The sequence below is a fragment of the Empidonax traillii genome, unplaced genomic scaffold (assembly GCF_003031625.1).
Source record: "Empidonax traillii isolate 1590-97213 ecotype Southwest subspecies unplaced genomic scaffold, ASM303162v1 scaffold217:size1918799, whole genome shotgun sequence".
NCBI classification, from domain to species: domain Eukaryota; kingdom Metazoa; phylum Chordata; class Aves; order Passeriformes; family Tyrannidae; genus Empidonax; species Empidonax traillii.
Genome location: NW_020955410.1, coordinates 1,001,307 through 1,028,719, shown reverse-complemented (window position 1 = coordinate 1,028,719; position 27,413 = coordinate 1,001,307). Strand labels below are relative to the sequence as shown.

General features: G+C 37.1%; 1 protein-coding gene across 4 annotated transcripts in view; it reads right to left on the bottom strand.

The window, feature by feature from the left end:
- Window positions 1-27,413, bottom strand: part of NEBL (nebulette) — a 251,612-nt gene that overhangs the window by 127,847 nt on the left and 96,352 nt on the right. For 2 of the 4 annotated variants that reach the window (XM_027887603.1, XM_027887605.1), the window contains exons 1-2: window positions 2,967-3,535; window positions 743-1,308 (exon numbers count right to left, since the gene is read on the bottom strand). Coding sequence is in view for 2 of the 4 variants with exons in the window: in XM_027887606.1 (XP_027743407.1) it covers window positions 5,464-5,571 (108 nt within the window). In the remaining 2 variants the exon portion in view is untranslated. Of the gene's footprint in view, window positions 1-742; window positions 1,309-2,966; window positions 3,536-5,463; window positions 5,572-27,413 lie in introns of those variants that run through there. The other 2 variants (XM_027887606.1, XM_027887607.1) reach the window with 1 other exon arrangement.

The following is a 27,413-nucleotide window of genomic DNA, read 5'->3' as shown; positions in this document are numbered from 1 at the left end:
AGCATTTATTAGGACTCTAAAGGCAGAATGATTTCTGCTTACTGAAAATGAGAAGTCAAAAAAACTTCAATACAGAAATATTAGAAAGTCAAAGGACCTGGGGCTTCTCAGAATTTCCATTTGAACGTATCTATACAAAGCAAGCTTGGAAGATCAATCTACAAAAGGAACAAGGCTGGATGTGAATCTATGCATGTGTGTTCACTGCAAAGAAGAGCAATAGGAGCTCCACCTTCTTGAAGAGATACACTCGTATTAGCAATAGGAATTACATACTCAACCTCCTTGTTTCCAGCCAGAAAAAAATGCTGTTGAAGGCAACTGATAGATGCTTAATCACATGAGTTATATGCAGTGTATTTGAAGCACAGCTGTGTGGAATTAAGCCCACAGCACACCAAATAATGAACAGCTCTTAGAGTTGTAGTTCATGTTAAAACTGTCAGAGGAATCAAGGGGAGCAGAAGGCAATCGGTACCATGGTGCATCCAGCCTAACCCACATGCCACAGACATGCAGCAATTCAGGTACTGGTCAGCAAGTGCATTTCATCTATGTTAGTAGACACAATTGTCATACACGACTAAATGCTTATTTTCCAAGTGAAAAACAACAACATAAAAGTCATGCTTAGGAATATAAGGACAGTCAAATAAAGTACAAATCACTTCAGAAGCAGTTGAAATCCCAGCATTGCCCAGAACAGCATAAACTCTTTTTGTGTGCAATTTAACATGCTTACCCAGTCTCTTCATAGAAGGTTGGTTTGATGGATGGTTGAAATGTAGACATTAATGTTGCTGTTATTTTTTCCTGTTCCCTATTCTTCTTCTTCACTTCAATTCAATGGAGGAAAAGAAGCCGCTGGAGACAAGTATCTGCAGGCTTTGCACTGCGAATCCTGCAAATGCAGCTCTGGGCCCTGTTAACATCTCCTCCTGCCAATTTCCTCTACAATCTGTTTTAGCAATTTAAGAGATCATTTTATGTTTGAGCAAGTAAACACGTTGAACAGCTCTGCCAACAGCTTCAAATAGGGAGCCATGGCTCATTGTCTGTTAGGAACAGTTTCTAATTTCAGATATGCAGATGTGCACAACTACAGTAGCAATATGTTTTGTGTTCTGCTTTAGTTGCTACTGACGACATACTTTTGTCACATCTGAGGTAGTATCCAATTCCTTATCATTTGTGTCTTTCTCCAGATAGCAGGTGTTTAGTTGATTCAAATTATGAGGGAAACCCTGCTCTCTGCTGCATCCCTGAAGCTCTATAAATTTGACTAGTGGTAGAATGTGGCCCTTGATACTGGAAAAAAAAAAAAAAAAAAAAAAAAAAAAGGCAAAACAAACCAACAACAATATCATGCACTGTATTTCATTACAGACATTTAAAGACAATTAATAAACAGCTTTTCTCATTAAAATTCACATAAAACACTTTCAAAAAGGCTTCAAGATTTTCATGCTCTCTCTCTGCAGCCAATACAGGCTTCACTAATTTCAGTGAGGAGTTCAAGTCCTAATACAAGGGGGAGACACTCTCTTACCCCATAGCGGGGTGATTCAGTGACCTTCCCTTCACTAACTCTACTGTCCTTTCTAACTTCTTCACCAAAACAGGATACCTTGGAAAGGTGCTTTTTATATAAATATATATATATATAAATATATTTATAAATATATACTATAAATATAGTTTTCATTTCATATACAATCCAAACCTACTGGAAAAATGAGTTACATACCAATAAATGAACCATATTACTTCATTTTGTTAGTTCTCAAAGGGAAGAAGGGCACAGATGTGCAGTGCTTCTTGCTTCTACATGATTTAAGTTTGTAAGAGCATTAATATGGAAGTGAGAAATGCCTTTGCACGGGTTCTCAAAGCAATCAGGGCAACCACTGTGAAAGCTTCCATGCATCCTTTGAGCCATACAACCAAGGCAGCAACCTCTACTATCCATGCACTGGCCTTTATCTTAATGAAAGCTTCTCACTCCATCAATTCGTATGGACACCTGTTTTCTTTTATACTTTGCAGACATTCACCAGGAATAGATTTAAGAAAGAGCAGCTTATTTCACATAGGATAACACATGCTTCAACTCATATAGCTAGACATAAAAGTGCAGTGGCAGTAAGCTGCAGCTCACTGCTGCAAACCACTGAAAGTGTTCCATTTCCCTAAAGAAAATATTATTATATTGAGTTCCTACTTCTTCATTTAGCCAGTGTCATGACAGGTCAATAATCTTTTGCCATCATCTTTAATTATTTTGTTCTTTTTGCCACCTTAACTTTTTCCTTGCAAGACCAGAGTGCAGTTAGCTTATCTGCAAAACCACCTATAGAAATACCCTCATTTTGAGAATATTCACATTCATATCGAAAACCCTCTCAAAGTTCAAGACGAACAAAAACCACTGCAAGGTCCTTTAACAAAATATACACATTTCTCTGTGTGAAGAGTATACATTTTTTGTAGTGACTACATATTCAATGCTAAAAGCATGTAGTACCCCTCCAGAACTGGGCTTTTAATGATAAAAAGAACCCTGAGATACTGGGATATATTTTATTCTTTTCTAAGAAACTGCATTCTGGTCCTAACACCTCCATTGTGACATAAAATGAATTCTGTAACTTTGGTCTAAGTTTTCAGAGGTAGGGTTGCTGGTGGCAAAATAGCAACCAAAATCCAACACCCTCTGTCAACCCACTCTCCTTCCACTCCTTCCATGATTTTTTTTTCCTCACAAGGTTTATATTCATAGCGTAAGAAATTCTTTAAAAAGTCAGAGCACTGTGCTAATATTCATGTATGATGCCAAACATAATAACAGGACAAAAAAAAAGACAATTTTAAAAAATATTTATGCTAATTAACATCTGTTATCATTAGTTTTATTTTTTTATTTATCTTTATCAAGAATATCTACACAGTTAACTACGCTCACTTACCCCTTCAATGAAGTTGTTACAATTTTGGTTCAAATAGGCTCTTTGAGAAGTATCTAACACTTCAAGGTGAAATCAAATCAAAACTGAAAATTGAATAGATATGTTAGCATTCTTCCATTTTTCTATATATGGAAAAATTAATCTAGAATTATTAAAGTGCTTACCTTTCAGTGTCTTGAAACATTAATTAAATCCTTAGTCCATGATGCATACTGCTTATCTGATAAATACAGAAACTACTCTGTGTGGAATGCATTTCTATAATACAGCAGTTCTCTAATTAGATTCAAGTTGCGCCCTATGCAGAATTATTTTTCTAGGATATAATGTTATAAATGAATTTATTATTTAAGCATAAGGAGAAATTAAATGCAACTTCTTTTATCATGTGCATTTTGAAATTCCATTTTACACTTCCAGATTAATTCTTTACAATAGAGTTCATTACTTGGAACCTCTGTCAGTTACATACATAGAGAAAAGAAAACAACTCTAAATTGTTAAGACTGGGTGGTTAGAAATTAAGAGACAGAAGTGGCACATGCAATCACTAAGGAAAAAAACTGAAATAAAACTGAATAAAAAACTGAAATAAAACTGAAATAAAACCATTCTTCACATTTAAAAAAGCTATTTCTGAGACTGAAAAGTCAGATAGGTTTCTTTGGTTCAGGAACCAGACAGTACAATAAGTTGTGCAGCAAGGTCTTCCGCTAGAAGAGAAACCCCCTTGATCCATTTAAATCTTGAGACAGGAAGAAAGCTCTTTCCCATGGCACAGAACAACTTGGTTTTGACATCTCCTTTTCCCACAACAGAAAACACAGTGCTCTTTGAACAAGAGAGAGATAAAGAGCATGCAAGTGAGCTGTATCATACTATTCGGTAGTCTGATGTTGAGGGTGTTGGGCTTGGGAGATCCAATTAAATTTTGGCATGCCAGTATCCGAAACTGAGCACCACAGGCCTGCTGCAGGCTACTCCTCTCAACCTCTCCTAATGGAGTAGACCTGTGTGAGGGATTAAGTATTCATCAGAGCATTGCTCGTTTCATCTCCTTGATGCGTTCCAGAGCTACCCCACGCAAAAGAATCACTCTTGCTTGAGGAAGCTATGTAGGTCACGAGAGGACCTAATTTACGTTCCTGGTCTGAATAAAAAATAGAGCTGATTAAAACCAGGGACTTGCTGAAGTTTCCCAGATCCCAAATGGAACTCTTAATGGCCATGCTTTTTGCCACTCTGTAGAATACATCTTGCTCTCTTACAAACCAGTAGTTTCAATTAACTCAGCATGAACATAAGAGATGAGCTTTTGTGCTCATCTTATCTATGCATAGGAGCATTTGTACATCTCTTAAATTAACTGTCCTCTCCACTGGGCAAGGCTCCAGGAAATGAGCCCAAATTTTTCACCTCTAAGAAGCTCTGGACATCAAAATCTTAACGAGTCAATGCTTTGGCAAGAATAGTACATCTCCATTGCTGTGAAAAATGAGTATTTTTCATCGACTTTTTTTTTCCAATAATATATCAACCTAAAAAAAAGTTATTTCTTTCAAGTAAATAAATTCCATCATTTTCTTCTGATCATACTTACATTGGGTGTCTCTGATGCCATGCTGTAGTGTTGTTATCACAGAGAAAGATTCAAAAATATTTTCACAAAATAATCCACTAGGGGTAAGTTCTTGCAGCAGACGAATGATCAGGAGAAAAGCCAAGAAAGCCATAGTAATGATTCTGTATCATTTCTAGCTCACACTAGTTCTTACCTATTTCATATATATTATAACTTGCACTACATATCACCTAACATTCCTTCACGTAGTGAATTAAACCTGTTATGAGGGAATACAATACAAACTAATAACTTCTCTAGTGAAAGTTAGTAAATACATTTTAGAAAAAAAAAGAAAAAAGAAAATAGTAAGTCAGAAAAAATCCAATTTTTAAAAATCCCATTCCTGTAAGCTAATGAAACACAATTAGTTTTGCTATTTGCCATTTCTTGCTCATCTTGCAGAACATTGTGTTGCGTGTATTTTCTTCTAAAACTCAGCACCAAAATTTTATCTGTTTCTAGAAAACTCTATCTTGACAGTTATGCTATTTTTTTTTTCAGTTTTACAGTCCCTGCTAAAAAAGAGACAAAACTGTATAACTTGTATAATTTATATACTTTATATGTAAACTAAAAGTTACAAATGTATTCTTACTTGCTGGCAAATCTATTAGAAAAGAAAAATGTGTCAAATCATTTTAATAAAGAAAATACTTTGAGCATACTAGCTGAAAGCTGGAGAGGTGAACACACATTTCCAATGTGCTGTACAAGTCCACGGTATGCAGTTACACACACTTCAAAATCAGACATACACGAATCTGTCACCAAAATCACACTCTTCACTCACACAGACTTCATCAGAAACACCAACAAACACACCTAGACACACTAGTTCTCTATCTACAATCACTCGAGGTAGCAGTCACATACATTACTGATTTGCTCCTGTGTCCTTTTCAGTCTTTGTAACTCGGGCGTATCAGTCACAATACTGAACCCTCTTCCTTTGCTTTCTTCAAAGTCTCTTTTGTATTTTACCTACAGAATAGAAAACACAGAAGAACAGGGTTGTTTTCATTTTCCATAATGTGCCCCTAGCAATTTAGCAATTCTTTTTTACTGTAAATAAAGCACTTGTAGAAGGCTTTCAGCCTTTAAAGGAGAAGCCTGCCTTCATCCACTGACAGAAATAGGCAGCAACTGGACAAAATTCCCCAGTTGCCTGAGCAACTGCCTCCTCTGGGGGTGCCACAGGCTCACCTCCACACATACTGTGACTGTGGAAAGATCAGTCTGTGGTCATTTCATTCTCAGAGCAGTTACCACAGAACTACAGATGCCAGCACAGCATCAAGCAAGCACCTATACTCACACAGAAAAAATAGTTATAACTAAATTTGGAGGTCTTCTAATACACAGCTTCACATTTCACCCTCTCTTCATGATTACTCTAACAGTCTCTTTCCCTGTTGAAACATAAATTACACATTAAAAAATACTGCATGAAAAGAGGGTTCAGAATATCATGAAGACAAACATTGGTAAGTTAGGGAATGGCTGCCTCTTCAAGCTTAATTTTTCCTTTTTGCACATATGCATTCAGATATTGTCTTTAATCAGGTACTCATTCTCTGACATATCCTTTGACAAGGCCCCCTGCTTTATTCTCTACACAACAGAGATGATTCCATATGCGGTTGTGTCTTTTTTTCGGACCAGACTATTCAAATCCTACCATCAAGGCAGGAATATTGGTTTCATCAGGACCTTTTAAATAGTTCTCATCACAGCCATTAATCAATCTTCATAATGCACCCTAGAAAGTGGGAATGGTAATATCCACTCTTCTAGGGCAATATGCAAACTGAGGTGAAATAAGCTTAATTCCCAAAAACATACAGGGGTCTCAGGATGTTCACTCTCAGATTCCTAACAGTTGATCGTGTTCAAATTATGGACTTCGAATTACAAATACCCAGTACTTCTGCAAATCAGCCTTGGGGATCTCAGTTTCAACATAAAGAAACAAGATGAAATCTGCAAAATATTAAGTCACTGTTGAGCAACAGACAAAACTCTGCAGAGTCAGGACCCATCTCTCCCCAGATGGATTCATCTACCTTACCCATATAAACTTCCTTTTACTTCCTTTGTCTCCTGCTTTATTCACTACACACATCCAGATTTTGCAGCACTGGGGAGAGCACTAGTACAGACAAAGCAGGATTCTACTTCACTCAGCTGATAACCAGTAAACATCCAGCACATGTACCAAGTTCAAGGTTGGCTTACGTTTATTTCACAAGCAAGTACTTAATGTCATGCATGGAAATAAATACCTCTAGATCATGAACATTAAGTTTCAGAAGGCTATAGAATAGAGTTTGTCCTCCCTATCCTAAATCTAGATAAGTATGTTAATAACTTTTGTTTTTTCTTTAAATGTCATTTTAGCATATATCACTGTATATACCTCACACTTAAGCCCATCACACAAATCCTTGAGACACTGCAATAAATGACCAGATGAATGAATCATTTTTCCTGTGTTGTACGTTTAGAGCTAGCTGTAGATTTCACACAAGTATAATCTTTTCACGCCACCCTGACTCAAAGGAAACAGCACTTACACTGGGGCTTTTGAGAAAACCATGGGTTGATTGGCCCATGCTGTTCATCTCCCCCAGGTTCAACCCCTCTTCACCTTTCCTTCCATTTGACCACTGTATTCAGGTATCACTTTATCTCCTGAATTTCTGAAATACTCTAGTCCATCTCTCCTTGCCCTCTTGCTAAATCCCTTTACCCAAGGCACTCCAATTTTTGTTGCCTATTATCTTCCTTCTACCAAATGACTCTCCATCTTCCCACCAACCCTCAGAAGATTCCTTAAACACACTATTCCAGGCCTACTGCTAAGAAAGAGGTCTTGGAAGTATCTGTAAACTTTGTTTTTTTGAAGTCATATGAAACTTTATCAAAATTGGACAGACTTCCATGGCCAAGGACACATGCCTAACACAAAAGACTTCCATTTCAGCAAGCTTCAGCTCCTCAGCCCTAAATGTTAAGAAAACTAAGCTGTTAAACAATTTAATAAAAACAACAACAAGACCTCTTGTTAATAACTCCAAAGGAACAAAAGTTTATTCTAGTCTCAGCCTTGGAAACTGCTAAGTATTTTGCATAAAAATTCCACATTTGGCCTGAAGCAGGCAGCTGACATGGAAATGCCCAGCCTTACTGTTTAAGGTTTACCAGAATTATGAGCAAGTGAACACATCTTACAATGAGAAATGGGCTTAGCCCTGCCTACAAGAGAGATTACCTATTCTTAGAAATAGCATTTCCTGCCATTAATTCCAAATGTTCTAGCCATTAACTTCAAATGACCTTTATTCATCTTACAAAGGAACAGAAGAAGAAGAAAGGGAGGGAACTAGATAGTTTTAACTTAATATTATTTTAATCCTTCAGTCAGATAAAACGGGTTTCTACTCTCTATTAATAAATCACTTCACAGGAGTAAGGTTAACTATAGTTCTCAGAGTAGCTACTCTGAAACCATGAAAAAATTTAATTAAAACATTAGTTAATATATGCATTATTGGATTTTGCTATCTAACTACAAAACGTAGATTTGAGTTTTAAAAATCACAAAGAAACATAAGGTTTCATGAAGACAACTGCTCTGTGAAATGTAGCCCAGTAAAACTACTGGTTAGTGTAACAAAAGACAAAACACCTCAGTTACCAGAAAATTAATCAAATGAAATAATAAAGACATCATCAGTCATTTGGAACTTGGATCCAAACAAAACTCTTATTTACTATCAAGAATTAATATGAATGAAGAGGGGACAAAACAACTGCTGATTAACCTCCAATTTCAGATAATTTAAAACTTCAAGTTTTGCTTGACCTGAAAACTTCTAGTAACTACAAAATCTGGGATTAAAATACAAATTAATTGCTTTAAACCAATTTACAGTAGAAAAGAATATTCTGTATAAGAGCTGTAAAAATCAGTTTGAATTTGTATCTAGAACAGTGGTTTGGCTACTGCTGAGCAGTGGTCACACAGAGTCATCCCCAACCTCACCCAAAGACCAGTAGGCTGGGGGTGTGTGAGGGGTTGGGAGGTGACAGAGATGACCCAAACTGACCAAAGGGATGTTACATATCATAAAACATCATGCTCAATAAAAAAAAGCAAAGGGGGAGAGTGGACCTCAGTGATTAAGGCATTTGTACCAGGGCCCTACTTCCCAGGAAGTGGTTGGACATCGCCTGCAGAATAAATTTTGCTTTTGCTTTGCTTCTGTGTGCAGCCCTTGCATTTTTCACAAAAAAAAAAAAAAAAAAAAAAAAAAAAAAAAAAAAAAAAAAAAAAAAAAAAAAAAAAAAAAAAAAAAAAAAAAAAAAAAAAAAAAAAAAAAAAAAAAAAAAAAAAAAAAAAAAAAAAGGTTTTGATTGTATTTTCTCCCTCTGTCCTGCTGAGGAGAGGGAGTAAGAGAGTGGCTTGGTGGGCATCTGGCGGCCAGCCATGGTCAACCCCTTGAAATTTAGTTTTGAAATCGAAATGTCAATAACCCCTAATGACTGAATCATAAATGCAGTCATTTCCTACAAAGATGATTTTCAGCAACTCCTCACCAAAATCCCAGCCAGCAGTTCATAATGCTTCCCTCTTGGCTCCAAAATTGAGTGCAGTCTCACAAATACAGAGCACCCTCAGTGGTGACTACTCTGAAAAATTGATCCTTTGAGAGACAATGTGTGGCATAAACATTAGAAATAAAACGGTAATAAATCACCATACATGAAAAAGTTTTGAGAGAAAATACTTCATGAGAAGTAATTCTGCACAGACCCACAGTCTGAGAAAGGACTAAGTGATCCAACAGATCTTTAACAAATCAAGCTTCTCAGATTTGCGACAACAGCAAGAGATGTTACATCTCATGTCATCTCATTTAGAGACCCAAAGCTAGGATTGTGTAAATCCATTCACAAGGTCAGCACGAAGAAGCCAGAAGGACCATCTCACACTGAAGGACAGAGGGTCATCTGTACATAAAATATTACACTAAGAAAATGCAGGGTTTTTTTTTCACAGGTTCACTTGGTACTTGGCAGCAAAGCCACCTATTAGCAAAACAAGGTTAATTTTTCCTGGGAAAAATACTCTGAAAATATAAATGGAGCTTAAAAGATGGGTTATACTCTTGGGGGCTTTGGCACCTACACTTAGTACAGACTCATTTGCAATACCAGAAGCACATGTCAGTTGAACAAATGACACAGTAGTCCTAAAACACCAAACAAAAAAAGCAGAGCAAAAATTCAGTATGGTAGATCCTCATACTCTTATCCATCCCATCCCTAACGAAAAGTTTCTCAGCTACAAAGCAAATATTAATCACCAAAAGCTAAGGCAAACTAAAGCTAGTTTCCTTTACAGTCCCTTTTCCACTACCTGTACAGACCAGGTGGCTGTGTAGTTAAATCTCCTTCCTTATTCTGGCACATTGCATGGCCCCACAGACTGGCATCATCATGCCTCATGTCCAGCAAGGAAGGAATAAGCAGGATAGAATGGGAAAATAGGACCCCTCACACCCACATTTGCCCTGAGACGAATCTTCACAGACCTACAGTCTTTACCACACCCTGAATATTTATGAATTTGTTCCAGTATATTATGTTTGAGGCTTGCCCAAAGCCATCTGCTCCTTCTGTGCCCAGCAAACACGACTACCTCCCAAAGGTCACCATCTGCTAATACACTGGTTTTCACAGCCTGGCAAGAAATCCTCTCCCACAGTAAAGGTCCTAGAGGCACATCTTGGCAAAGACGCCTTTGTTTGGTTCTGCTTATTTCACTGAGCATACAGTGTGTTCATTTTGCCTTGATTTACCTTACTTCTTACAAAATTAATGGCAAGACATAAAAAAAAATTTACTCTGTAAATTAGGTTTTTATGAACACGACTGAAACAAATGTCTTCAGGTAAATCAAATGTAAAGAATGATTCTAGCCTAAACTCAATAAAACTTCTGTTTAGTTGACTAATCCCTCTTATAAAGGATCCCAAACATTCTCCTATTTGACAAAAAGTAGATTTCAGTCTTCATAGCATAGATTGTCTCTTTGTGTCCTAACACCACCTATAGCTCAGCATCCCAATAATCTCCTGCTTGTATTAAAGGTACATTTAAGTCCCATCTAAGACCCAACAACAGTTCCATCTAAGACCCAATTTGCCCAAGCATTGCTTCTCCTAATAGCAGTAAAACATGGTCTTCCCACCGTCACTCCATTAGAATTATTGCCCACAGTAAATCTAAACAGTTGTCTGGAATGCAGAAATAGAGAAAAGCCCATAGGGCAGACCAAACTGTCCTCAAAACTTGGAAGCTATAGGTTGGACATTCCTTAGGGAATTCAAGGAGCCATGAACTCCTAAAAGGCCACTGATGAATGAGTTTTGCTGGAAAAAGGAACTGCAGAGTTACAGATTTCATCACTTTTCTCAGCTAAAACAAAAAAAAAAAATCCCCCAAGACTGCATTTTGCAATTTTTTCAAATGGTCTCTAGACTGCACAAAGTCAAATTTTAGACTTTTTTTCCTTTTAATATAGAAAAAAAAAAAAACCCAAAACATTTTCACATCTCTGAAGCATTCATCATAATAGTTGAAACTCTCTGAGAGAAGAAAGTTTCTTAATCAAAGATGATTTAAAGCTGAAAATGTCAATACTCCGACAATGCAAAACCTTTTAATCTATATGGAGTAAAAATTTTCAAATGCCATCACTATCATTAAATATTATGTCTTTCTACATACATTATTCAAATACTGGGCAAGTCTGTTTGTGCTACCCTCTGAAGTACAGCCTCAGCAAGTCTCTGACCATCAGCAAATCTCTGCTCTGTAATTTCCTGAAGACCTTTGCAGTTTTACCAGGGAACTACTTCTAACAAACAAAAATCCTGGAATCCACATCAGAACACTTAAAATGTTGGATGGGTGTAAATTAAAGTATATAAATAGTAATTCTGGAGATAATGTATCTATAATGTGGTGTCTTTATACTGAAGATGATGTGAGTGGCTCAGAGAAAATGCGTGGACAGAAGTGTTCCACACCCCAGGCCGTGCAGGGACAGGAAACGAGGCAGTGAGAGATCAATTTCAGAATGAGGAAAATATGGAGTCCTCCACACAACAGCATGTGAACAGTAGTCAGGATCCAAGTAAAATTATGACTGAAGAGAGTGCAATCTGATATTGTTTCAACAGGCTTGTTGCCTAGGCTCCACTCCATCAAAAATCATTTCTATTGAAACTAGTTGGGTGCTTCTGCCCAAGAAATTATTTTTATGCCACTAAGTATGTTCTCAGGTGCCTTGCACCTTGTTTTGCTATTCAGCACAGTAGAAGTCAGTGATATGCTTTTCTATTAAAATATAACACTAACGTTCTCCAAAGGCTGCACACACAGAGAATACAACAAGCCAGTCTCAGAACAAGTTGATTTTCCCCCATTTCCACCAGTGACTATCATCCATTCAATTTGTGAAACAAACTTTGCATCCACATTTTAAGAAGCAGTAAACAAATTCCACGTAGAACTGCAGCTGAGGAGACACGAGGTGGCAACTTTCACGACAGAGACACACTGTCACATCTTCTGTCCACTCCCTATCACTTGGTATATGCTATGTTTGAACTACTTTGGACTGTTTGAACTCCAAGAAACAGAAGTCTGAGGAGGCGAAGGATTTCTTACTCTACCACAACAGAAATAGAGCTGACTTTACCATATCTCATCTCCAGGCAGAAAATGAAATATTGATATATATAATCCAAATGCAGCCTGATAAATTACCACAGATTTTAATAATACCCTCAAAAATGAAATCAGTGACAGCAAACTGCTCCAGAGATAATTATCAGACATAGAGGGGGTAAAAAAAAACCCCAAACCCATGTTTTAATGTCTCATGTATAGATTTGCTAAATCCTGGAATATTGTTTTTATCTTCAGGGCCTGAACTAAACATACAGGTCCTGTCTTGCTGTTTTCATCACCATTGAAATGAAATGGTCAGGCGATCACCAGGAAAACTATGAACTCATGAGCTGTGTGCTCTGAAGGAAGTATGCAGAAAATCACAAGCATATGTGAGCTTGCTATGCCTATGGTCCAAGGTGGACACAAAATACATAACTGCTAGTTGGTTGGGTCATCAACACGGAGATAGCAAGCCTTGCTGAGAGGCAGGATGTGTTAGCTCGGGCTCAGCGCCATGCAAACCATGGTCATGCAGCCTGCAGTTGGCTCACAGTACTAGCAGAGCTCCAAGGCATCTGCACACTGGGTAGCAAAAAGGTACAACATAGAAATGCACATCCACACAAAAGGCAGGCAGCTACAACAGCAATTCGGGGTGGGGGGAGGGGGGGGTGGTGTAAAAAAGGAAACAGCAAAAATTCCTTTCCCTGCAAAATCCCACCAAATAAAACCTTCTAAAACTTACCTAATAAATCTTCAAAAAAACACCAGGGTCATATCAGTTCAAAGAGTGTAGAATATTCACACAAAAAATCAAGTCAAAAACTGAACTAAAAAATACAGCATGGCATGTAAAGATCAACCACAGAAGGGATGTAAAGACTGATTTCAGAAAATTGTATTACAGACCAAGGACACAAGTTGTAGTCACATGCTACAAAAGGTAACCAAAACAAACATTAATGGGCGATAGAATCCAGAACGCGACATGTGAAGAAAAAAAAAAAATAAAACTGTAAAACTTTTCTGAACAACTGCCCAAAAAATCAGGGAATGTTCACTGCTGTAGCAGGAGAGAGAGGCTGAAATGAACCTAACTGAGAGCCACCAGAATGCAGCTCAAAGTGCAGAGGAAAAGAAAACAAAAAAATCTAGATTTGAGCAATACAGATGTGCAGGCACACAAGAGTCACACAAAATAATGGGACTCAGTGCAATTATACCCTCTAGCCTCTGCTAACAGCTTAGCAAACTTGGGGTCTCTCTGTCACTCAAGACACCATGCAGTAAGTATCCTCTTGTCTCATTACCTTACAGCTCTTCTTGTCTATTTCCATGGTAAGGACAAGCCATTACTTATCCCACAGAGTTAACAAACCATTTGGCTTTAGGTGTTCTTATGGAAGCTCCTTGCAAGTGTTTACTGTGTCCCAACTAAAATTCCCAAAACTATCATAAGTGTTTTTAAAGCAAACTGAATCACTACAAATGTTAACCTTTGGAGAAGTCCATAAGGTGAATCACTCAGAGGAAATAATTTCTTAAACAATTCAGTATGTAGGCAACCTCCTATAAATGCAAATCTAATGTTTATATCATCAGTCTCTCAAATATCATGGTAACAACAAGTAGAGAGAAACAGACACACAGGAAACTCATACAATTCCAAAACTGCCGCCACAAGAACTGAGATCAGAAGATGCCAAAGGCCACCTGTAGAATCAGTGCTGCAGCCTGGTTCTGACTGTCTTTTCTCAGCAAACAGTGATGCTTGAATCATCTGAGTCTACAATTTCCAATATCTCCAAATCTTTTGCCTCTATAACAGCTTGCACTGGTAAATCTACCTCATTGACATAGATGATGCAGGCTTATGATTCCAGAATCCCTGGCTTGAGTTCCCACTTCCCTGTGCTCACTGGGAATTGGACCCCAGTCCTGCCACAACTCATGAGAGAAAGACATAAGTTGTCCGAGGCTCCTGACACTACAAGACCCAAGGGATACATAGGAAAAAATCTTAGCCACATACTCAAAGGTGAAAGTCCTATAGTGAGAACATGGTAACTTGGGGTTAGTTTTGCAGTGTTGACAGTAACAGGGAAGTAAGGCCATTCCATTTATCAGTTACCTAAGTAAAATGAGCAATAAAAATATATCCATTTCCCTCATCCTGCCCCAATCAAAAACATTTGCTGCTCAGACTCTCACTTTAACATCCTTAAACGGAGACCAGACAATTAAATCATCCTCCAAGCCTGGCCTTCAATTTTGGGATCTTCTTTGGGAGCCTCAGTTAAAGCTTATTACAGTTATTAGGAAACTTCTAACTAAATTCAGTTTATCCTTTAATACCATTACCCCAGGGAACTCCTCAGGTGGTGACAACGGGCCAGAAACAAAAAGCAGATGTCACTAACACAGACACTGACACACAATCTCACTAACCAACTTATTTTTACAGTGAGTGGAGAGAAAAAGACGCTTTTAGAGAACAATTCAGCTCACCTGAAGAAGATATTTTAAAAACTTATATTTAAAACACCTTGAAAATACCTTAAAATGTAAAAATGCAACTTAAAACTACCTAAAATATCTTTCAGTACCTGGAAAAGATACTTAAAGATATCTTTAAAAAGACGACTAAAGTCAGATGAGATGAACCCTATCATGAGCTGCAACACGCCCCACCATGTTGTCTATACATCTGTGATGCTATATTTTTGTGACTTACTTCATAATAAATTTGCTTTAAATTTTCTCAATCTTCAGAATTCTAGAGCTGTGCACAGATGCCAGTAACAAGTTTGGTGTGGATCAGTTTTCAGCTGCATACAACAGTGGTTTTTAAATTGAGAGCTGAATCACCAGATTTTTTCAAACTATGCCTGTAGAGCAATTTGAAAAACCCAACTAAAAGAGAGGTTATTTATGATGTGCAAAGGAACGAGAAGGGCAAGGTACCCTTTAAATGCATCCATTATTCATTCCTACTGAATACACATGACTTCTGCTTCAAACAGCGAGGGATATGTTGTGAGAGATGCCCTTCTAATAAAAACAAGGCAGGAATGTTAGTACCAGAAGGTTCCCTGCAGGCTAAAAAGTGACAGTTGGCTGGGGTAGGATCAGAGAAAAAAAGTGGGGTGTAGAGGCAGGGCCTGCTTAGACAGGGGAAAAAAAAGTGTAAAGAAAAGGAAGGGTCTGCAAATTCGAGGAACTACTCCAGAAATTAAATGAAACCTGTTTGGAGGGAAAAGAAAGAAAGAAAAAAAAAAAAAAAAAAAAAAAAAAAAAAAAAAAAAAAAAAAAAAAAAAAAAAAAAAAAAAAAAAAAAAAAAAAAAAAAAAAAAAAAAAAAAAAAAAAAAAAAAAAAAAAAAAAAAAAAAAGCAGCACAACTGTTTCAGAAAAGAAAAACCAGGCATCCCAAAGGAGCAGACAGGGGCTGTACTTCCCATTTCTTATCAGAGATGTTAGCTAACAATAATGAGTGATCAGGAGGAGAGGAAGAGAGAGAGAGAGAGAACAGTTGCAAATCACCCCAGCTGTAAAAACTGCTCCCTTTGTTAAATGGCCCTTAGTGAGTGGAGAGAAGGTGAGAATTTAAAGAAGGGACTTTGTTATTTAAATGCTAACCCGTGCTACTTTTTCAAAACTTCCTTAGAAATGTATAGTGAGATCAATTATTTTTCAGTTCCAAGCACTAAAGGCCACAGGCTTGGGGTTTGGGGTTGGGTTTTTTTCTTTAGTGACGAGGGAAAACTAGGAGAGAGGTCACTGCCTCTTATAAAAAAGACAAATGACATTCCTATATCTGAGACATCCTACCTTCGGATTGCTTTTAAAGTTTTGAAAACATCTACACAGATGAGTTTTATCACTACTAGCCTTCTATCACTAAAGCCTTCTACCTGTGAAACAAAGGAGACTGATTTCAGAAATTTTGTCAAAACTTTCAACACTGTTTATTTTTCTTTCTTACCTCCAATAAGGATGAGCTTATCCATCCCAGTAGAACCTAATCTTTTTATTTTAGGGGAGGGAAAGTAGTAACTGAAAAAGTCTGACAATAGTGATACAAAGAGTATGTGATATTTCTATGCAAGGAAATAGGAAGAGTGGTACACAATTTCAAAAAAAAACAACTCTGAAAAATGCTAATTTTCTTTGATATGATGTGGTTTGGATACTTTTTAGAGATTTGTTTATCTATAAGGAAGAAGTCTTCAGTCAGCATGCTATATCTGTTTTTTAATATCTCCAGAAACATCCTACAGGTAAGATGCTCCAGGGATTTTCATCTGGCCTGTTTAATTCACCTGTGCAGGGAGGTATATTCTACAGAGAGCAAATACAGCCTCTGTGAGAAATAATACAGCCAGCCTGCACAAATCTAACTGGCTGAATAAAAGATGTATTTAAATGCCCTGGCATGTTCATTAATTGCATAGAATTTTATCCAGAACCTACAGGACCGTCATGCACTGGCATAATAAGAAAAGACAACTTTGGCAATTACACAATGTGTTTTCTAACATACTTATTTGAATTACAGAGATTAGGTGCAAACTTCCCCAATTTCAAACAGTTATATCCTTCTCCTTGACAATGTGTAATATTTTCTGCTGTGAGAAAATGTAGCACTAAGTTTGATCCTTGGATCTCCTGTCAAATTCAATACACAGATTTTGAAAAATGGTAAATATTGCTAAATTAATTCTAATATAATATAGAAGTTGATAGACATTGTTTCTTCAAAACAGAAAAACCAAAAGAAGCAACATCCTTGTCAGTCCATGTATCGACCTATGTAAAACACATTTGAATCAATATGTCTTGTTGCTTAAACAGACCAAATAGGATTAACTTTGGGCAGGCATTTTAAGGGCATTATTTCCACCACATTGTTTTTACACTTTTTTTTTCCCACTATTTTCCTATCACAAGGCTTAAACCCATATTATAATTCCTGCTTGATGGAAAGATTATGAAGGAATATTTTCCATTTTCAAAAGTGTAGGAAGCTTTGAAGAGAGGCCACTCATATATTTTCCCTGAAAGATCTCCCACTGCTGAACTGGTTTGTGTGTGTTGTAATAGGACTGTGTCTAATCTACTGTAACCAGCAGAAATGCGGACTTCTCAAAATCCAGCTTCAACTGCAGTCAGTGGTTGAAAGGGACTGTTCTGCTCAATGGCTTACAACCATCTAGGGAGGCCACGTTAGCAGTGAGGCAATACTGGTAGAGCAACAGTGAAGTTCAAAACCTACCAAAGGAAGGATGTCTGCTTTTTCTGACATCTGCAGAACATGCTGGAAACAGGTACATAACGTAAGAGAGTGAGTAAAGAAATAGAGACACCATATGCTCATCACAAGACAGAGGGCTCTGACAAGAGAGTTCTGTGCTGCCACAATCATTGTCAATTCACTGTAAGTTCTTTTCAGGCAGATACAATTTCTTTTGTGTTGAATTTGTACAGCTCCTAGGAAAGTGCTCTAGGTCTAGAGCCATTAAATAATGCAGTAAGCTGGGTATTTGCTGAGAGCCAACATAGTGACAGCTGTTCTCTCTGCCAAAATTCAATCAGGGTATTCAGATGAATACCTATACTCACTGAGCCACAGCACCCAGGGGTTCATGTCGGTGTCATTCAAGGTATTTGGGGTCTACAAAATCAGCAGAGTCCAGAAAACCAGCTACAAAAATAGAGGAAGGAAATAGATGCAGAGGACAGGCAGCAGCTAAGTGAGGAGTTACACTCCATTCCCTGACCCAGACCTGTGTCAGTATGGTGTGTTAACGCTGCTTGTCTCAAAGATGTATCAATACTGACACAGGCACTGCCTATACCAGACTTTTGAAATGTGTGAGAAGCACAGATTCAAACAGCTCGTCTGTCACCGCACACATGGTGCAGCTCATATCAGCATACGGCACTGGCATGGGGAGCAGAGCGTGGTTGTAAGAAAAAATATTTTTGGTTAGCTTAGTCTAACTTCTGCCACTCTGAGCAAACTGTGCACTATGTGTGCACTATTGCATCCTCAGTCTATGATCATGTCAGTCCCAGCTCACACTGTCACTCTCCTGACAACAGCGTTAGTTCAGAATTGGCACTCAAATCAAGAAGGCATCAGATAGCAAAATGTAGGCTGTCGTATCCAAAACATCCTGCTCTTCAGGGGGGTTTTTCCACTTGTTTGCTACACAATCCTAATATCCCAAGGGCTGGGGAGAAGCTCCTGGAGCACTCTCTGGCAGGGATTCTGCTTGCAATGGAGCCCCCCGTTCCACCCCAGCAGCGCTGGTGGCTGCAGATGTGATGGAGAGAGCAGTGGTCAGGTCAGGCCTTCACCTTCAGCCTCAGAGGCTCCTCAGTGGAGTAAGGTCTGCAAACCACACGCCTGAGGGCCAGCAGTGTAGAACTCAAGTGGGAGACCAAGTGGTACAATGAGAAGAGAGCATGAGAGAGAGCTACCAAAGAAAGAGGAGAACAGCAGATAAGAGAACTGCAAAGATACATTTTAGAAGATTTAGGATTTTTCTGGTTGCATGCAAGCATTCTCGGAACCCTCAAAAAATCCTGGACCTATCTCAGTAATTTTTGAAAGAAAAATGGAGGGGAAAATATATTTGGCATTGCTAGAATACCAGGTGGCTTCACTGTTTGGCAACCATCTGGTCTCAGTTTTCTCTTTGTTAGTAGCACCAGCATCAAATGAGACAGAAATAGGAAATGTTAACTATTAAAATAGACACAATTAGACAAATAAAAGCTATCAGCAACCAAAGGAAAGCCAGTAAATGGACAGTGTGAAACGCATGGCAAATCATTTTAAAAAACAAATAAATAAAGGCATGGCCATCCTGAATTATAACTAAATAGTAGTTACTTTAATGCTTGTAATATTGCACATGAATATTTTTGCTAATGGTTTCTCACTGTCCTCCCCTCCAGTTCCTCCATATATTGTATAGTAAAAGAGCAGCAGAAACAGCCAAAAACGTACAGATTACAAAGAAGACAACTCAACATAGAAGATAAAAACTAGAGAAAGAAGGGAAACAGCAGTGGCACCAGAGCTGTAGATGACTACAAAGGACCAATCCAAAGACCCACATTTATTGATACATAATTTAAAACTAAATTAAAAAGAAACTATATTTGCATTTCATGTGGAACTTTTTTGTCCAAGATAGTGGTAGTCGAACAAAGAAATTATGACTTCTCTAAAGTGTCATTGCTTCCAGATAGTGGTTATCATCCCAAATGAAGATCAGTTATTCAAAATATAAAGCGTATGCAAGGCTAATTTTTCAGATGTGGGTAGAGCAAGGACTACCTGCAGCTTCATTTGCCTCCATGAAAAACCTCGTTTGCTCACATTTACATCAGGCTGCTTTTGGCCATTACTGATCTACTAATTTTGCAAGAAAATTTTAAGACTTTGGCAAAAAATTGTTGTTTTTTTTTTTATTTTAGAACTGAAACAAACAATCAAGTAGAAACAAAAATAACAACTATAGCAAACAAATCTAACTTGAAAACTGAAGAGAGGTAATTCAGCAACCAGAGATGCTTCTGTCCTCTGCCACTTCATGGTCTTATTCCAGCCATCAGAGAAAATAATAGATGCAAACACAGTGAGAAGACTGAATATTCTAAAAAAATGCAACAACATCCCATAAATGCCAACATGTATAATGTAACCATTGCCATCAAAGAACAGCATCCATTTATCATGGTAAATGTGCAGAAACTTGTCATCACAATCACATTGTGCACTAAGAAGATTAAACATGACTCTGTCACGAGTTATTGATTTTTTTTAATTCTTTTGATTAACTTCTCCTTCTTTTCATCAGCACAGTATTGGGCAAACTTGCTTTGCCCATTTCCACCCACCAGCTAAATTTCTGAAAATATTTTATCCTCTAAAATTATTAATTACTAGTAAATGCCAATTAGGCTGTTATTAGCTCATGCTAATAAGATGAGTCCTGCTGAATAGATATCAAAGGGCACAGGCACAGAGTGACAAAGAACCTCCAATAAACACCAGGAACCCTGAAAATACAGCAGCGCTGCCACTGGTCTGCATCCCCAGAGCATCCATGGGGAATCCAGTTCAAACCTGGTATTGAGGATGCTGCATTGGCATCTTTTACCAAAAGCACTAAGTGTTAATAAGAGCACCATAGTCTCAATACCCTATGTACTCTGTTCAAATCATGACTACACTGTGGAAACACTGGTTAACAGAAGGTCTGTCTCTTCTCAGCTACTCATCACTTTGCTAAGTGAGTAAAAAATTTAAAATTACAGTACAAAAAAAATGTGACTAAGTGATGATGTAGACAGCTCAGAAAAAGAACTGAAAATTACCTGAGACGATGCTGGTATAATTTTACACTTCAAACTAATCTATGAAATTTCATCTCCAATTCTCTTACTCTTTAATAGTGAATATAAAAGATACTCCAGTTTTAAAGGGAAAAATTAGACACATATCTGTGTTGCCATAACTGTTACCAAGTACTTCAAGACTCAGAGTTAGAAGTCTCATCTAAATTGCATTTTGGCAAAGATTTATGGAGAGTCATTTTGGTAACACGGAAATAATTGATACATATCAAATGTGGATTATTTTAAAAAAACTGCCTATCCTACACATATCTTGCCTTTGTTCCCTTTGATGTGATAACCATTAAAAGACTGCATGTAAAAAAATTCTTTGCAAAGTGTTTTTAAAGTGGTGGTATGTCATTCTCTCAGAGCTATTCAAGCCTGACATTTTAAATGCTGAGAGTAGTATGTAAAGAAATCAGACAGGCTGAATTCCAGGAAAAAAATGTTTGAGTTATTGCAAACATATTTGTTACCAAGATGCAGAGTGTTACTACTGTGTTTTGGCTTAGGAAAGCCATCCTCAACTAGTTGAAAGTATTGCTTTAGCAGAAAGTATTGCTTTTTTTAAGTGTCAGTGGGTATTTATATCACAATACATCATAATCATCTACAACAGTCTCTGTCTCTTTAAGAGTAAAATATATGAATTTCATTTTTCTTATATCTAACTATAAATCAACATAAAACTGGCAATTTTGGCCAGGAAGTCAGGACATCAGTTCAGCAGATATGGTAAACTGTTCATAATTTCTGTCATTAAGTGTAACATATATAGTAGTGACTATCCACATAAACCATCACAGATGTCATAAACCAGGTTGAGTAACCAGCCTGGTGGCAGAACAGTTTTCTGTAACATTTCCCATATTTAAACCTTAAATTTAGAAACAAACAAATTCAAGAAAACTGCACCAGCTGGTGGAAGGAAAACACAAACAGATCATGTTCTGTTTTTATTTGGAATGGGAAGGTGGTGATCAAGCATTTTGTACTGTAGAGTTCTCCAAGTCCTTGCCTACTAATTAAATTCAGACACTGACCAGTGACACATTTCAGTTTGACCTTAGCCACCTAATGCTCTGAAAAGAATGTACAGGGAAAAAGGTCAAACAAATTCCAACTTACTTTTAACTACAGCCTGAAATCCTCTGTGAACTCCACACCACATCTTGCTTCTTTAAACGTCAAAAAAAGGTTCAGCAGAGCCCAGAGAAAAACCATCTTTCCCATGAGCCTTTTTATGATTCCTTCAGCTCACACTAAAGAAATTCCATGACTCCAGTAATTACACACGTATCTCTCAACCAAGAAAGACTAAGTAAGCAAAACAGGACACTATTCTTTCCCCTCAAGAAGAATGCAAAATTTACCCACGCACAGCATATATTATCTACTCCAAAGGGATATACAGCCCTTAAAGTTATTGCTGATTTTATTGAGAGTTCCATAACTAAATCCACACAAATGTGGCGTTTAGGTCAACCCGTTCCTTTTACCATAGTACGATGTAAGTGCCAGGTGCAATTCAAGCTGATTCAGCTGGAACGTCTGCCAGGAATTCAAGGGAGTGTACATGGCTACAGATGCTCCGCCACATTTTGAATGGATACAGTGTTTGCTTTTCACGTGCTTAAGCTGCTCTGCCAGCCAGTCAAACAGAGGCAGTGCCACAGTCCCAAACTCACGCTTCCTGCTTCAAAGCAAATACTGCCAGATGTGCTACCTCCATCCATACTGAGATGCACAGGAAGTCTAGATGAGGTTGTGAAAGGCTTCTCAGACCCCTGCTGAGCCATCAGTCACATTAGCTGACCCTCAATGTGGAGAAAGCAGAAGGCAGGAGTAGAGCTTGCTCCTGGATACCTTTTTGCAACACATTTCTAAATACCATCTACTTACTATTTTTAATTTGCCGAAAACAATACAGACACAGTGTAAAAGCCACACTTAAAATTCTTGTCATTCACTTCTCCGTTTCAAAGTCCTAAATGTACAGATTAGAAATGCATATGCAATGCTTGGTCTTCTCTTATCAAGTGGCAGAGAGCACAGGTCATAGCCTTAACTAATTACAATTATAAATGATATTCACATCGCAAAACCTAACACTGCAAAGGGTTCAAAACTCTCCCTAATAAGCCAGAAACACTACAACCATTTTTAATACACATTAAGCTATGGACACTTGAGAAACTGGGTGAATAATGTAAGGTGGACGTAGCTCCATTGTAGCTACTTCTCCAACCTGTATCACATTAGCATACAATTATCACCCAATAATTAGCAAAAATTCAGAACATCTTCTAAAAAGGTCTGTTTGCTGCAATCCTTCAAGGCCCATTTTTAAGATGTCTAAAAGTAAAGTTTTTCTTCATAACCTCTTCTTTCTCCCACATTCTCCTGCTTTTTCTTCTCTTTTTCATCTCCCTTCCCCCCCTAACCCATCAGCAGAGATGGAGCCTTTTTCTTTACGCTCATAATCAATCCTCCCAAGCTGAATTCCACTGCATCTTGACATAACAATCAATTACTTCCAACAACCAAGGGTTTCCAGAGAAAAAAGAGTCCAACAGAAAGCTTTCCTTATTTGTTTTACAAAAGCAAACATGAACCTTTGAACAAAATTTTAGGGATGAAATGGCTATGAGTTTGATAGATAACTATGTCATTTGAGTAGATGCAAAATTCTTTCTAGAAGAGATCAGAGAAAAAGTTAAAAGATTGAAAAGTGTGATAAGGGAGAAACAAAATGAAGGGTGGATCATTAACAGAAGACTATAGAAACAAAAGGAAACTGAAATAAAAATTAATAAGGGGCAGAAGAAAAAATTTTAATAGGAAAAAAATAACAGATACACTATGTTCAGAACCTTCACAGAATCATTCTCATTTATGAGTACCTTTTCTCTCATTTAATTCACAACTCAGGCTTTGATTCTGTGAGTCAACTCCCCCCAAGACTGTAGAACAGAGAAAAGGGGATAATAATAGGGGCAATAATGTAATAGCAAATGTTTCAAAGAAGAAAGCAAGATCCCAAATCCATGGATTCACTCATTTTTATGAAAATCCAAGTACTAATAAGTAGTATCCTGGCAAAAAATACTACTCGTATATCCTTGTCTGTATATTTGCCAGGACGCTAAATCTGAAATCCCAAATAAGTGTATTTATAATGCTGAACAAGAAAACAGCATTGTGGATTTCTCTTCCTACATATTAGCAAAAACCCATCAATATGTTATTTCATAACTGCAAGACATTTTCTCACACAATTATTTTGTTATATTCTGAAACACAGGAGGTCAGTACTGCACTATCGTAAGAGTTTTCTGACATCAGCTGCCATAGAATTCAAAAAAAGTTTTTTTATTTTCAAACATATGGTCTGATATATTTCCCAGGAGGGAAGGAGGCAACAGTTAACCCTCTTCCTTGTTCTGTATTTCTATTTTGCAACTAAAATCATTTTTTTTAAAAAGAATTTGCTTTAATCAGAGTGATTTTTTTTCTTTTCTTCCTTTCTGAAACACTGCATCTTGAGCCTTATAGTTTTTAAGGGTTCCTTAAAACCACTGAACCATTATTGCGCTGCATCTGCATAATTCAGATGCTTTAATCCACTCTTCTTTTGATGAAGGAAAGAACCCTGATCTATTTTCCAGCTTCAGTTTATCTTTAAAAATAAGACAAATGTTTAAAGCGCGTATTGTTTATGCAAACGTGATTGTCATGGAATCACTTTGCCACAGCTTTTGCTTTTAGTTTCTCCTATTAACATGTGTAAAACCATGCTTTTACATATGTGCTACAATAAATGCTCATCATATTTTGAAGGAAAAAAATCAACACCAGGGAATTTTTCTACATGACACTCTCAGTGAACTCCAGTGAACTTCTCCTCCCACTCCTGACAGTATTTGTATGACGGTTTTTGCTGCATTCACAACCCGCGCCCTTTGAACAGTGCTATCTCAAACTGCAATCCAAAAATCTATATATATATATATATATATATCAATACCAGGAACATAATTTTATTGACTCTCAAAAATTCAAAACTAAATTTTTTTAAAGCATCATTTGAGCAATCTCCTTGCAAACTAATAATAAACACCTCCAAAGATTTTACATAAACAAAGAAAAATATATACCTACAACATGAGTCCTAGGAGAGCTTGCATCCTATTTAAGCTTTAAAATTAGACTATTTTACAAGGCAGAAAACCCCTAGAAATCTAATGTTATTCAAATACCAATATATTTCAATCGAAAATGGCCTTGTCCTTAAGAATATCTGCTAAATACAAGAAATGGTTGCCTAAAACAGCTAAACAGTATCAAAAACCTCACTTTCATTGTTAAACAGTGCTTACTGGATATTATTCTTCTAGTGTATGAAAAATAGGACATTTGTCATCATTTTAGAGATCACAGAACTGATACATGAGGAGAAATTATGCACCCCAGTTACTAGAGCAATGAGGAACAGATCTTAAAAGATCTTGATTTATATCACCGTTTACTGAATTATATTTCCTATTCAGCTGTAGGAATTTCGTTTTTTTCAAAATCCCCTGGAATCTAAATAATGGTATTTTATGTATTTATTATATTTCAGCTGTATTCATAAAACTAATTTTTTAAAAAATCACCACGCCAACAGTCCTTGGTTTCATGAGATTTTTCCAGCAAGAGAGATTTCACTTCTCTGGGCAACTTATTTCAGTGGTTAATTGCTTGCATGATGATGTTTTTTCTCATACCCAAGACAGAACTTTCCTGAAGCAACTATTCCCACTGTCTCCTCCTACCACCATGCAACCTTGCAAAGAGAGAAACTCCACCTTGTCTGCAGCTATCTTTTGGACTGTGATTAAGTTTCTCCTTAGTCTTCTCTTCTCCAAGCTGAGAAAATCCAGTTCTATATGTCCTACTTCAGACATCAAGTTCTCTTCCCCTTTTAAGATCTTTGTGACTGTACTGTGACTGGCTGGGATGTAGCTATGGTGCTGCGTTTTAGATTTGTGATCAAAGCAATGCTGATAACACATTATTGTCTTAGCTGTTGTTGAATAGCATTTTCACAGCATCAAGGTCTTCAGTATTTTTCCATCTGCATCCTCAGTGAGTAGACTGAGGATGTGCAACAGTTTGGAAAGGGACACAACCATGCAGTAATAGCAGAGTACTCATTTTAAATCATTAACTATCCCAAGCATAACACCCGATTTTATGGAAAAAATGACACTGGCTTTTATGTATGAGTGATCTTAGTACTGGTTTTTTTACTTCTAATTAACCAAATCCACAGATCAACTTGTATCAAAACTATGGAATGAGACCATTAAAATGGAGTTCTTTATGGAACTGGTTGGTATTTTTCTTTAATTTTTAACTTACAACCTTAAGGCAGAACATGCCTTTCAAAAAGCTCTTATATGACTTCGGAGGCTAAGTCTCAAAAAGCAACTTCATCATTTGAATCTCTAGAACCAATTTTTTGGTAGAGTATTCAGGTGTTCTATTCAAAATGAAAATGCATTGGGCTTAGGCACTTAGGGGAACTGACTCTTTGGTTTAAAAGTCAGAATGCAAAACTGCAATAAAATAAAAAGTTACATTTCATTTCTCATAACTTTAAGGTTACCAAACATATTTTTATTCCTGTAGAAGTTCTTCCACCACCAAAAAGGACAGCTGGTAGAATACAAGCAAGAAGCACAATCTTTATTAGTTTGCCACTTTGTATTTTCCTACTTTTTCATCATACAAAATGAATAGCTTAAGGCATTTGGATCCTGCAGCTTATGGGCAGTTCCCTATAACCAGGTGTCTGAACAGAAAAGTAAAAGGTCGAGTAGGCTGAAAAGCAGGTCATCTTAGTAGACTCTCATAATCTTGCCATTAGGCCATAAACTGCAGACTTGGCTACTCTACATACAATGTTTCACCTTCCTATCTTCAAAAGTAATATAAAACAATGAAACGATGGTGGATGCAAGTAGGGAACAGAAGGCTAATAAACTTTCTTGCAAGGGGGTCTCAATTGTTTCTCACCAAGTCTCAGATCAGGTGCATAAAGATGAGGATAAATTACAGCTGAATATGAGAAGATTGACAGTATTTGGAGTTCCGATGAGGGAGACCAAGATTGTACAGAAATCTCAAAACAGCCCTTTGCTTCTCAATGATCAGGTTTATATGTGACACCTCACTTTTGGCAACAGCCAAGAGTTATTTAGCATATGCTTACCAGGGATTTTAGGATTTTATTGGGATCTGAACAGTGATCATGCCAAAAGCGATGGGTAGTTAGCATAAAGGATGTGGGCAAGAAGGCATCCTGCTTTCTAGGGACTACCTAAGCAACTCAAAGAGAAAAGTGGATGTCTGGGAAACATCAGGTTAACTTTGGCACTATAAATGGGATTGGAGGGAGAGCCTTCTGAAAGAAAGATTAGGACTGGGATTGCAATGCAGCCACACAAGGGAATCATCAGCAAAACTACTTTCACAGATAAAAAAAAAAAACAACAAGCATTAAAAAAAAAAAAAAAAAAAAAAAAAAAAAAAAAAAAAAAAAAAAAAAAAAAAAAAAAAAAAAAAAAAAAAAAAAAAAAAAAAAAAAAAAAAAAAAAAAAAAAAAAAAAAAAAAAAA